Source organism: Tenrec ecaudatus, chromosome 13, assembly GCF_050624435.1.
Source record: "Tenrec ecaudatus isolate mTenEca1 chromosome 13, mTenEca1.hap1, whole genome shotgun sequence".
In the NCBI taxonomy this organism is placed as follows: domain Eukaryota; kingdom Metazoa; phylum Chordata; class Mammalia; order Afrosoricida; family Tenrecidae; genus Tenrec; species Tenrec ecaudatus.
Genome location: NC_134542.1, coordinates 37119369 through 37131834, shown reverse-complemented (window position 1 = coordinate 37131834; position 12466 = coordinate 37119369). Strand labels below are relative to the sequence as shown.

Here is a 12466-nt window from a genome sequence, read left to right as displayed (position 1 = left end):
GAGCCCCCAATAAAATGATTGATAATAATTTTTTTTTTAAGAATGGTTGTGCTTTCATCACCATTTTCCATTTCAGAACATTTTCTTCTCGGACTCATTGTTGTTATTTCCCCAACCACCCCTGCCCTGCCCTTAGGTAATGATTAATCCTGTTACTGTCTCCATACACTTACCCACCCTGGATGGTGTATATAGAAAAGCATGCAAAAAGCAAACAAACAAACAAATCCCAACAACCATGACAAAACAGAGAAAAACCTCAATCAAAAAGAAAGCAGAAAATATTAAAAACTGAAACAACTTTAAAATGGGTAAAAGGGAGAGCAAATAAGAAGGCATTGCATATTAAATGAACTGCATCTTCCATAATCCACTCTACAAGGCTCTCTGTCTGACAGCAAGGCCATTCACACCCCTCAACTCTGGTCAGCGGGGTGCACCAGAGGCTTGATCCATGTGTGTTTCCACTGTCATCCAGAGCCTTCTATAACCTGGGTGTTCAGAATTTAAGCCCTGATACATCCCCTCATTTTGGATTTGGATTTGATTATTTACAATCTTTGGGTCACACAGGCTGGCGTGCTTCTTTCATGTGGACTTAGTTTATGCCTCCCTTAGATGACTGCTTGTTTGAAGAGAATCCTTTAAGACCCCAGACTGGATTCTTGCGGATAGCGGGCACCATCTGGTTTCTTCACCACACTTTGGTATAGCACCCATATCTTCATACACATTACCTTTTTAAAAAGCTTTTTATTATGACTTAGGTAGTGGTGGGATTCAGCCGGTTTCCCCTGGTTCAGAAGATCCAATAGCTCATTGGTGAGCTCAGCACACTGGTTGTTAAAATGGCACTTTCAATCAGGATTCTCTGTAAGATGGGCAGCTGCCCAATGTAGAAACAACAAATTTATATTCCTTACTCTTTTTTAAAAAATAATTAAATCATCTTATTGGGGGCTAATACAACTGTTATCACAATCCACACATACATCCATTGTGTCAAGCACTTTTGTACATTTGTTTCCCTCATCATTCTCAAAACATTTGCTTTCTACTTGAGCCCTTAGTATCAGCTCCTCATTTTTCTCTTCCTTCCCTGCTCCTGCCTCCCTATGAATCCTTGATAATTTATAAATTATTATTATTTTGTCATATCTTACACCGCCCAATGTCTCCCATCACCCACTTCTCCGCTGTCCATCCCCCAGGGAGGAGGTTCTATGTAGATCCTTGTACTCTGTTCTCCCTCCCTCACCTTCCCTCCACCCTCCCGTGCTTACTCTTTTTTAACGTGCATCTGTGCAGTAGCATATTTGAAGCATCCATAGTAATGTTTCTTCCACCCGTAAAACCTGAAATCCAAACTCACTGCCATCGAGTCGATGCTGACTCACAGCGCTGCTCTGTGCATTTCAGAGACTGTCCCTGTTATGCGAGTAGAGAGCCCAGTCTTTCTCCAGCAAGCTGCGGGTGGTTCCAAATGCAGACTATCGCAGCCTGACACATAATCGCTATATCACCAGAGCCCCTCGTTCCACCCGGAGGTACAAAAAAATAGACAACATGCTTGCAATATATATTTATTCATTCGATAAACTCATTATACTTTTGATGAAACACTACATATTCATTTCCTCACATTTGGTACCTCAGTAAACAAACAGACAACATAAAGAGAAAAGGTGCCAAAGAACTAGAAGGTGACACTGTCATCATTCAGCTTTGTGTTACGCCCCAAATCCCACGCGCTATTGTGAGTGAATGATGCAATTCCTGACAGCATTCAGAGCTAAAAAATATTGGCAGAACAGCTTCTGTAAGTTCAGCAGGAGTGAAAAGGGGTTTTTCCAAAGATGAACATAACATGTGCAGAAGAATAACATGTGCACATAACATGTGCAGAGAAGTCGGCTATTTCTAATCTCTCAAACACATTGACTGCTGTCTAATTGGCCTGCCTCTAAAGGAATGGATCGTACTCCTACAGTGACAAGATGGGTAAGAATAAGCCACACAGCCAACGATGTCCCGATACAAGCAAAGACCATATCCAGTGAGGATGCCGATTGAAAAGCAATATGGAAATACCTAAATAACAATTCAGTTGTTTGGGGGTCAGGTATTATTTAATACCTTTTCATTAATATTTTACAACTTTTTCTTATGATCTAGTTTTGTGTCTCTCTTTTATTATTCTTATTTAAGTATTAATTAGTGAAGTAATAAATACTTTTTGTTATATATATATATATATATATATATATATATATATATATATACTTAAAATGGTCATTAGGGCAGTGAACCAGTTGTTAACTTATTTAACTCCCCCCACTGGATTTAGGTGGGATTACAGAGGCCTACGGAGCAGATCATCAGTTGTTTTTTGCTTTTTTAAAATTGTTTTATTAGGGGCTCATACAACTCATCACAATCCATGCATACACCAGTTGTGTAAAATACATTTATACACTCATTGCTCTCATCATCCTCAAAACATTTGCTCTCCACTTAAGCCCTTGGCATCAGGTCCTTATTTTTCCCCTCCCTCCCCGCTCCCCTCTCCCTCATGAACTCTTGACAATTTATAAATTATTATTTTGTCATATCTTGCTCTGTCTGACATCTCCCTTCATCCACTTTTCTGTTGTTCGTCCCCCAGGGAGGAGGTCACATGTAGATCCTTGTAATTGGTTCCCCCTTTTCACCCTACCCTCCCTTTACCCTCCCAGTATCGCTACTCACACCACTTGTCTTGAAGGGATCATCCACCCTGGATTCCCTGTGTTTTCAGTTGCTATCTGTACCAGAGTACATCCTCTGGTCTAGCCAGATTTGTAAGGTAGAATTGGGATCATGATAGTGGGGGAGGAGGAAGCATTTAGGGACTAGAGGAAAATTCTATGTTTCATTGTTACTACATCGCACCCTGACTGACTGTCTTCCCCTAGACCCCTCTGCAGGGGGATCTCCAGTGGCCGCCAAAGGGTCTTTGGGTCTCCACACTGCACTCTCCCCTCATTCACTATGGTAAGATTTTTTTCCCCTGATGATGCCTTATCCCTGATCACTTCGACACCTCTTGATCCCACAGGCTGGTGTGCTTCTTCCATGTGGGCTTTGTTTCTTCTGAGCTAGATGGCAGCTTGTTTACCTTCAAGCCTTTAAGACCCAGATGCTAGACCTTTTGATAGCCGGGCACCATCAGCTTTCTTCGCCACATTTGCTTATTCACCCGCTTTGCCTTCAGCAGTTGTGAGATCATCAGTTTTACATTCAACAATTTCTACACTTTTTGCTTCAATTCACTCCTTCCGGCTATCTCAATGTGCCATCGCTTATCCCATTCCCGCTCCATGTTTCCCATTTCCAACTCCTCCTTCTTGTCCTTGAATACAGGCTGTGTGTTTGACCTTAAAGAGTTGACTATTCTAACACACGTGAGAGTTCAGTTCCAGACCCAAAGAGTGACCCAGGGCCTTGTTGGAGGTCCCACCAATCAGTCTGATCGTCTTTAGAATTTTGAGTTATGTTCCATATTTTCCTCCCACTCTATCCAGGACCTTCTAATGGGATCCTTTTCAGAGAAGTTGGTAGAGATAGGTTCATAGGTTCCCAAACTTATTTGGCTTTTCACCCCTTTTTCAGATAATAAAAGATTGCTCAATGTCTTCTGGCAATTAAAAACTTCTGCACTATAGCTCACCATCCAGGATGAAGTGTAGGCATCTGCTTTTGCAGCCCCACTGGATCGTTCCAGCGCTCCCCAGGGGGCGGTATCACCCACTTTAGGAGACCCTGATCTAGTACTTCTGGTCTAAGGGCTGTGGAAACTCATGTTTGCATGGTCTATCAGTCTACTGGACTAGTTGTTTGATAATGGAATTTAGTCAGGGACTTCTTGAATTCTACATCTATATCTATAGCTATATAAAGAGAACGTAATTTATGACAATACTTTATACACAAATTCCACATAAAATACATGCTCAATCGTTCTTAGCTGATGGTCAGAAAAGACCAGACATGACTGCTTTAAATATGGAAGGTGTTGAAAATTCTTTAGCTGAAACAGAGCATAAAGAAGTAGCAGTTTAAGATATTCTATAAACCCCAAACTGCTCTAAGAAGTCCATTAATTTTTTTTAACTTTCCTATGTTGACCGGCGCATGAGGGTTAATGTGGTTCCAGGTTTCCAGGTGAAAGGGGCTGGGTAGAAAGAAGCCGATGGCAGGAGATTCTAATTTGCATCTGTGTTATGCTTTTCGTCCACCAAGCTTTTGACTTAGGGGATCTGACTCCACCCATATATCAACCCTATGAAGTAGAACTAGGAAAGGCTTTATATCTTTTTCATAGGCAGTGGATTGAGACTTGGCTTTTGATATTCTCTGCACTCCCTCTGATAGGAAACGGCAGACACTCGATAAAGAGGTTTGATCAATTAAGTGTATGCTCTCAGCTGAACATTGCACTAGGGTGAGGTGGCAGCACTGAAAACAGGGAAAGTCACTCATCTCAACGCCCATGGAACTTCCAGTGTGGGCGCAGGGAGATCACACGCACGCCTATGAAACTGTTTATTTGCAAAGCAACATATTTGTAAAAGGGAATACATTTAACCCATAGGTACTCACAAGGCCAGAATTTTAAGTGCCATTAAAACAGAGTAGGGTGACCAGTTATATTAGAGCTCCTTTGGTGGTAAGAGGTTCCCATCTCAAAGTGAGCTCAGTACAAAAGGACATTCACTAGCTGACAGACTTGCTAAACATTTTAAAACATAAATGTTTAGAATGGTTTGAAACAAAAATAATCCTGCAGGGTTTAAGCAGCGTCACCAGGAATCCTGGCCTCTCCGTCTCCCAGCACAGCTTTTCTCTGCCTTCATTCTATGCCCAGATGCCTCTTACCATATGTGGGTCCTCTGGTCACACACCTCCTGCTAGCCCCTAAAGACAGCCCTCTCAGTGGGAAAAGAGAGCATGTCTTTGCTGGTGGCACCAGCCACAGATTCCCAAATTAATTTGGCCAACTTCCCTTTTTTCCAGAAAAAAAATGAGTGCTTACCAGTTAATTAAGAACTTCTACTCCAGTTCATAACTCAGGATAAAATGTTGAATTCTGGTTTTACAACCCTTTGGATAATTCCAATGTCTTCCAGGGTGTGGTATCACCCACTTTGGGAAACACTGCTTGGGTTTTCCAAGAAAGTGTTAATATCCTAGAAGACAATGGAAGTGGCCCTGCCAGAGAGGAGTGTAGCCTGTCAATCATGTCATCACCAGTGAGCCTCTGTGTGGGCATGGCTGCCTCCTCAGGGTTCTGGGAACTCGTGTCTTCCTCCCTGGAGGGGAGATGCATGCTCTCTCTGCTTCACATTCCTGTTGACAAGTAACACGGGCCACACTGATGGAGCCAGCGTCCTGGGATGCTTCCACCGCCTCTGGATCCACACGGCTTTCCACCCCTGGTCTTCCTGCATTTGGCATCATTGCATGTGCTGTGTGAGCCTGAAGGGGAATTCGTGTGCTAATATCGGACATATGGGCTAAATAGAACTTAAGGACTTTATCTGAACTGGGCTGGGATGCTTTCTTAATATACAATTATTCTGATATAAAGCTCTCTCTTATACATATATGATTGTCTCTAGATTTGTTCCTCTAGTCAACCTGGACTAACACATTATTTGATGTGTTAGTTTTATGTCATTAAAAAAAGATATATTTGAAATAATAAGTCACTGGTTTCCAAGAATTCTATCATATGATCTCTGTGGTAGTTTCTATCAACAGGTCCTTATTTTCTAACTATCAGTCCTTCTGTGTTTCAATTTTAGCATCACGATCACCAGTAATTATCAGTACAAGTGCTACCAGTTTTACTAGTCAGCCTGTGACTTTGCGTTTTGTGCCCCGCTTTTCTCCCATTCCACCCAGGCCCTTCTACTGTGTTCCTTTTCAGAGTAGTTAGTAGTGGTAGCTGAACACCATCTAGTTCTTCTGATCTCCGTGTTGGGGAGACTGGTACTGGCACATTCCATGAGTCCATGGAATTAATTGTTCCCAGGTCTTTCCATAAATAGTTTCACTTTAGACCCAAGTTGCTACTCATGAAAGGAGGATGTGGAACATTGTTCTTGTGAACTCTTTTATACCAATTGATCTTGGCGTCTCCCCCAGACTATGGTCCTGGTTCCCTCCCTTACCCAGATACTCATTGCCTCAAGGTGTTTGGTTAGGTCTAAGAAGTTTTCATAACTTCGCCCCCTCTACACCCTTCATCACATTGTCTATTGCCTCTACAGTAGCAGGTTATTACTGTGTCATTAAACGCAGCCTAGGAATCACTGGGTGGCACAAATAGTTAAATGTTGAACTCACTCACTGCGGTTTCAGAAGAACAGCCTGACAGTCAGCTTCCAAAAACCCAGCCATTGAGAATCTCATGGCCCACAGTTCTACTTGGTACAAATGCAGAATCCACTCGATAGCCTTCGATGGGGGAAGTTACCATAAAGAGCTAGTGAATGGCTGGTTGGGAGACTGAATGGCATTTTTTTTGTATTCTCCTTTTTCTATATTCCTGTATGCCATGGATCAGTTAGTCCACACTGAGAACCCTGGCTTCAGCAGGGTGGAGACCAGAAAAAAACACATGAGTTTCATGTATGTCAATACAGAGGCTGCTGCATAAAGAAATGTTGTCTATAAGACTTGTTCTTGTGTCTTGTTGAGTTGAATTTGACTCACAACAATCCCATGTGAGTTTTCTTTGCTGTAAGCTTTGCAGAAGCATACCACCAGGTCTTACTCCTGCAGAGCAACTGGCTATGTTTGAACTGCCAACCTTTCAGTTAGCAGCCAAGCATTTAACCATCGCCCTATCAGGCTCTGTCTGTAAAATTTAAAAGACATACACCCACTACTAGTAGATTCTAACTCATAACAACCCTATAGGACAGAACCAAACCTCTCCTTTGGGCTTCTGAGATTGTAAATATTTATATAGCCTCGTTTTCTTCTGCAAAGTAGCTGGTGGGCTTGAACAACCATCTTTGTGATTAGTGGCCCAACAGTTGATCCACTATGCTACCAGGGATCCTTGGATTGAAAGGAAAGTATAAAACTGAAAGACAGGCCTTACAGAGGATGCTTGCACCAACCCTCCGCTGTTGTTGATAGTGGCCTTCCAGTTGAGTCCAACCAACACAGACCACTACTCATCAGTCTGCTGTGCTGTGGTTGTTTGTGTGCTGCCATGATTTCAAAGACCAGCAAGGTCACCCATAGTGGACAGATTACAACAAAGCTTTCAGACAGAAGCAGACTAGAAGGGAGGACTTGGTGAAGTACTCCTAAAGCAGCTAGCCAGTGAAAACCTTATGAATTGCAGCACGGTATTGTATGGTATTGGGCCGATAGATGGGCTCCGTTGGTTGGAAGACACACAAAACATGAATGGGGAAGAGCTACTTCATCAGGGTGGGAAACAAGCAACCTTAAATCCACTGCCATCAAGTTGATTCCAACTCATAGTAACTCCTTAGGACAGAGTGTGATGGACCCATGGGGTTTCCAAGGCTGTAAATCTTTACAGGAGCAGACAGCTTCATCATTCCTCTTCAGAGTGGCCGATAGGTTCAAACTATTGACCTTTCCGTGAGCAACTCAATGCTTAACCCACCACACCACCAAGCTCCTTCTTCAAAGTAGAGTCAACCTTAATGACTGTGTGAGGCTGGGTTCTCTAGAGAAGCAAAACCAGTGACATGTATATACAATTAAAAAAAAACAATATCAAGAAAGTGACTCGCACAGGTACAGAAGCAGGTACATCCTGTCCAGTTCATATCTGCAAGTCATATGTTAAGCTGAAGAATTTTCCTGACTCATGTAGTCCTGGGGCTGATGGACCAGGAACCAAGAAGACTAAACAGAAAGTGTATGGATGGTTGGATGCAGAAGTGAATGAGTCCAAGTTTGGCAGGCTCTTATGGCTCCAATGGCCGGCAGGCAATATGGCGGGCCATGGGCTCAAGTCCAAAGGATAGGAGATCAAAACAGGATCCAGACCAACAGGAAGCATAGAAAGAAGTGAAGGAGCTCTCCACCTAGGCTACTTATATATGAAGTAGGCCACTTTCCTGAGGGCTATGAGCTGAGTAAGGGATTGCACTCCACCTGAATCTTCTTCCTATAGCTGCTTGACTCCTCACAGCAAACACCAGCAGGGAGTTGATTGCATTAGCTACTTCACAGCATGTGGGAGGCTTCAACTGCCAAACTATTAAGAATCCTGGCTCACTCAAGTTACCACAAAACCTCGCTATCATAATTACGTAGGTAGAGTATAGCTTCCAAGAACTTCACCACTCAAAATGTCTCAAAACAATTGCAAACATCCTTTAGTAATTGGAACTAGCAATGTACAAAGTATAAATTCAGGATGCTTGGAGGTCATAAAAATGAAATCAAATGCTTAAAGATCAATATGTTGGGTATTAGTGAGCTAAAATGGATGAATTATGGCTATGTTTGAATCCAACATTTATATAGTCTATGGCCAGAATGGAAAATTGAAGGGGATGGCACGGCATTCACCATCAGAGACAAGTTGGAGATGTGTCTTGCGGTAACGGCTATCAGTAACAGGATAAGATTCACATACCTACAAGGAAGAACAGGGAGCTCCTCTGCCACTGTTGGGTAAGTGCTGGGCTGCTGATAGTAAGGTCAGCAGTTCAAACCTACCAGTGGCTCTGAGGGAGAACAGACTGAGAGCCTCAGAGACCCTCTGTAGCCATGCTACGGGTCATAATCTACTTAATGGCAATGAGTACTGGCAAGACTATCAGTCAATACAATGATTATTCCAATTTACGTACCGATCACATATCACCCATCCACCCCAACTCAGATACACAGACTATGGCTCTCAGGCTTGCACTGAACTTACACTAGAGTTAGAACGTCCAACCATGTAAGATCAAAAGGCCATCCTTTACCCGAAGGCAGCGTTCAGAGGGTTAGGACAAAAGGAAACGGAGAACGCAGGAGGAAGCGAGCAGAGAGGCGGCACGGTGAGGGCAGAGAGGCAGCACGGTGAGGGCAGAGAGGCGGCACGGTGAGGGCAGAGAGGCGGCACGGTGAGGGCAGAGAGGCGGCACGGTGAGGGCATTGACATGGATGAGAAGAAACAAAACGCGCAGGACTTGTTAGAGGCAACTGACGATCTGCTCTGTAAACCTTCACCTCATTCACAAGAAAAGTGGTTTTGTTGTACTTTAATAGTTAATCAACAATTCTCCACACACCCCTTCTTATTCCCCTCTCCAAGACTTAGGCCATTTCCTCTTTTCAGGTTTGCATTTTCTCTTTTTCAGAGAGGGTTTCTTTGACTTTAAGAAAATTCCCTCTCCTTTCCATTCTTTCAACAGTTCGTTAACCCACTCTTTTATCCCTGCCTTCCACCACCACATCCATCTGCTCATTCCCCATCCCCACCTCACTCCCATGTAGCCTGGAACTGTGGAGAATGGTTGAATACAGCTCTGCTCTGGAAGGAGGACACCCCATTCCCTGTTTCTCCTGTGTCCTCTGTCTCTCCAGCTCTCTCTCTCTGGTTCCAAAGCCAGATGGCAGGATTCCCCACGGAGAGCCTTTGCAAAGTGCTCTGAGCGCTTCAAGAAAGTGGATTTGATAAATGGAAACATTCCTTACAACTACTCTGTCCTAGAAGGAAACACAGTGTGTGGACATGCGATGACTCACCAGTTTAACAAACAATGGAGATACTGTGTAGTTTTAAGTATTATTCCTCAAGAGATTTCCCCCCCCCTAGGAGTACAAACTAAAATGCTTGGTTTTAAATGTTTAAAAATTAAATACCATGTCTACTCGTGTATAAGCTGAGTTTTTCAGCACATTTTTAATGCAGTTTTTGTGGTAAAATTAGGTGCCTGGGCTGATATTCGGGTCAAGTATATACGGTACTTCTTGATTTTGTAAGGCAGTACTTTCATTATCAATGCTTGGTTTAACATTTTGTTTAATATTTCTAGCTTCGCTCCTGAAAGGTTTGAAACATGCCAATATTGTGCTCCTGCATGACATAATCCACACCAAAGAGACACTGACGTTCGTTTTCGAATACATGGTGAGTTGCTCCAGCATTTTACAAAGCATAAAGAAAATGTCTGGTGTGTGGACAATGAATCTGTTAATATTTTATGGCATGATAAAACTTTCATTACAACGTGAAAGGTACGGACACGTTCATTGTTCTGATTAGTGGAAGCTTATTGTGTTTGCACCTATTTTTTAGTCCTGCTCCTTTACCACGACGTTTGCTATTCCCAGAGCAGCAGCGAACAGTGAACATTGGAGTCTGTCCCCTAAACACAACTTTTGTGGTTTTAAATTTATTCTTAATCACTGTCTGGGCAAAACCCAACATCCTTTACATTAGCAACGAAGACATGAACCACAGAGGGGTTTGTTGGGATTTTTTTGGGGGCTTGTTTTTAATTATATACCCACATACTAACAAGCCATTCCTTTTGTATTTTTGAGAAGAAAAAAACTATTCATAAAAGCAGAAAGATATTATAAGGTTCTGTGTCCTGGACTAGCCACTAAGGACCCTGTGTCCTTGTGTTCAGTGGCAAACCAAAACACCCACCAAACTCACAACCACCGAGTTGATGCCGGTTCATAATGACCCTATAGGACAGGATAGAACTGGCTCTGTAGGTTTTTGAGACTATGAATCTTTATGGGAGTAGAAAGCCTCATCTTTCTCGCTCAGACCGGCTGGTGTTTTTGAATTGCTAACTTTGCAGTAGCAGCCCCCAAATGAATCCCATGGTGCTACCAGGTCTCCACCTTTTTATAGCAATTTGAACAGAGAGGCAGAGATAGTAGACTCTCTCAACTCTCACTGCTATTGAGTCGATTCTGACTCATCGTGACTCCGACAGGACAGGGCAGAACTGCTCCTATGGGTTTTAAGGCTGTAACTCTTTATGGGAGTAGAAAGTACTGTCTCTCTTACCTTAGAACGGCTGGTGGTATTGAACTGCCGACCTTCCAGATCCCAGCCGAACACAAGAAAACTATGCCACCCAGGGCTCCTGGGTGCTCAATGGCAGCCATTTAAAACGAGTATCTCTGTGCCCAGAGGCAAGCTTCTGTCTCAGAGCAGTCTTGGTACAAAGAATCACCTTTGCTCTTAGCAGTAGCCTCGGAAAAGCTAAGTTGTGTTTCTTTTGTACCTTACTATCAAAAATTCGGAACTCCGCCATCTCTTCTGATGGTGAAGTCCATGTCCTGTTTGAGGAGGACTGTCCCACCCCCACTGATTGCAGCCTCTCTTCTCTTCCTCCACCTCTTTTGTTTAGCACACAGATCTGGCCCAGTATATGTCTCAGCATCCAGGAGGACTTCACCCTCACAATGTCAGGGTGAGTGTTCAAGGCCATGGCTCTCTTCAGTCTGACTCACAGAAGAGAATGCTGCCCCAGACGGATGCCACGAAGTCCCATAATGCTAAATACAAAGATGGGCACCACTGATATTGTAGAGAAACTCTTGTTAAAAAACCCCCCTTCCGGTATCTAGTTGTTGCGTAGGAAGCCCGACTCTGTGCTGGTGATTGCCATCATGCAGCTGTGCCTTACATCCGAGGGGGAGGCGTGAACGAAGCCGCCATAAAATCAGTACTTGCTTCACGTCAGACGCCTGTGATAAGTTGTCATGATAATTAAGTTTCCTTCTAGATTGGCAAAAACAAACAAACAAACAAACAAAGACTTTTGCCTGTTCTATCAGTTCCTGTTATACATATGGAACCAGCTTCCATTTTTTTCAATCCTGGAACAGAAATAATAATAAACTCTTAACTAGCTATATTTATACATCTGTTACACATTTTTGAAACTGTATTTCCTTTTTCTCCTCTGAGGTTTCATTGGCACTGATTAATTACGGGGCTTTAAAAAAACTCTTTTTATTGTAAATTAACTGAAGGCTTACAAAGCAGATCATTAGTTTTACAGTCAACAATTCACACACAGACTGTTTTAAAGATCCATTGCAGCATCTTAATGTACTACCACTTATCCCATTTGCTACTTGTGTTTTCTGTTTTCATTCCTCATTTTTCCTCTCTGAACTTAATTAGCTAAGGGCTAATTAATGGGCTCTTAGAATAACCATGAGATGTATATATGGTGTATCCATCCATTTAACAAATATTTATTTACGCATTTACTCATTCAAGACTCTTTTTATTAATTGGAATTAACACATATATCAAGTCATTCCATAGTTCAATCACATCCTGTGGAATTGTACATTTGATACCCCAATCAGTTTCCAAACATTCTTTTTCTGTATGGATCCCTTGACATCATCACTCCTTCAACCCACCACCCCCAATGTGTTCCCCTCCCCCCCC

General features: G+C 42.7%; 1 protein-coding gene across 1 annotated transcript in view; it reads left to right on the top strand.

Moving 5' to 3' along the window:
- CDK15 (cyclin dependent kinase 15) overlaps positions 1–12466 on the top strand; it is a 111202-nt gene that overhangs the window by 18231 nt on the left and 80505 nt on the right. Inside the window, exons 5-6 of the mRNA XM_075529298.1 lie at positions 10071–10165; positions 11409–11471. Of these exons, the coding sequence (XP_075385413.1) occupies positions 10071–10165; positions 11409–11471 (158 nt within the window). The remainder of the gene's footprint in view (positions 1–10070; positions 10166–11408; positions 11472–12466) is intronic.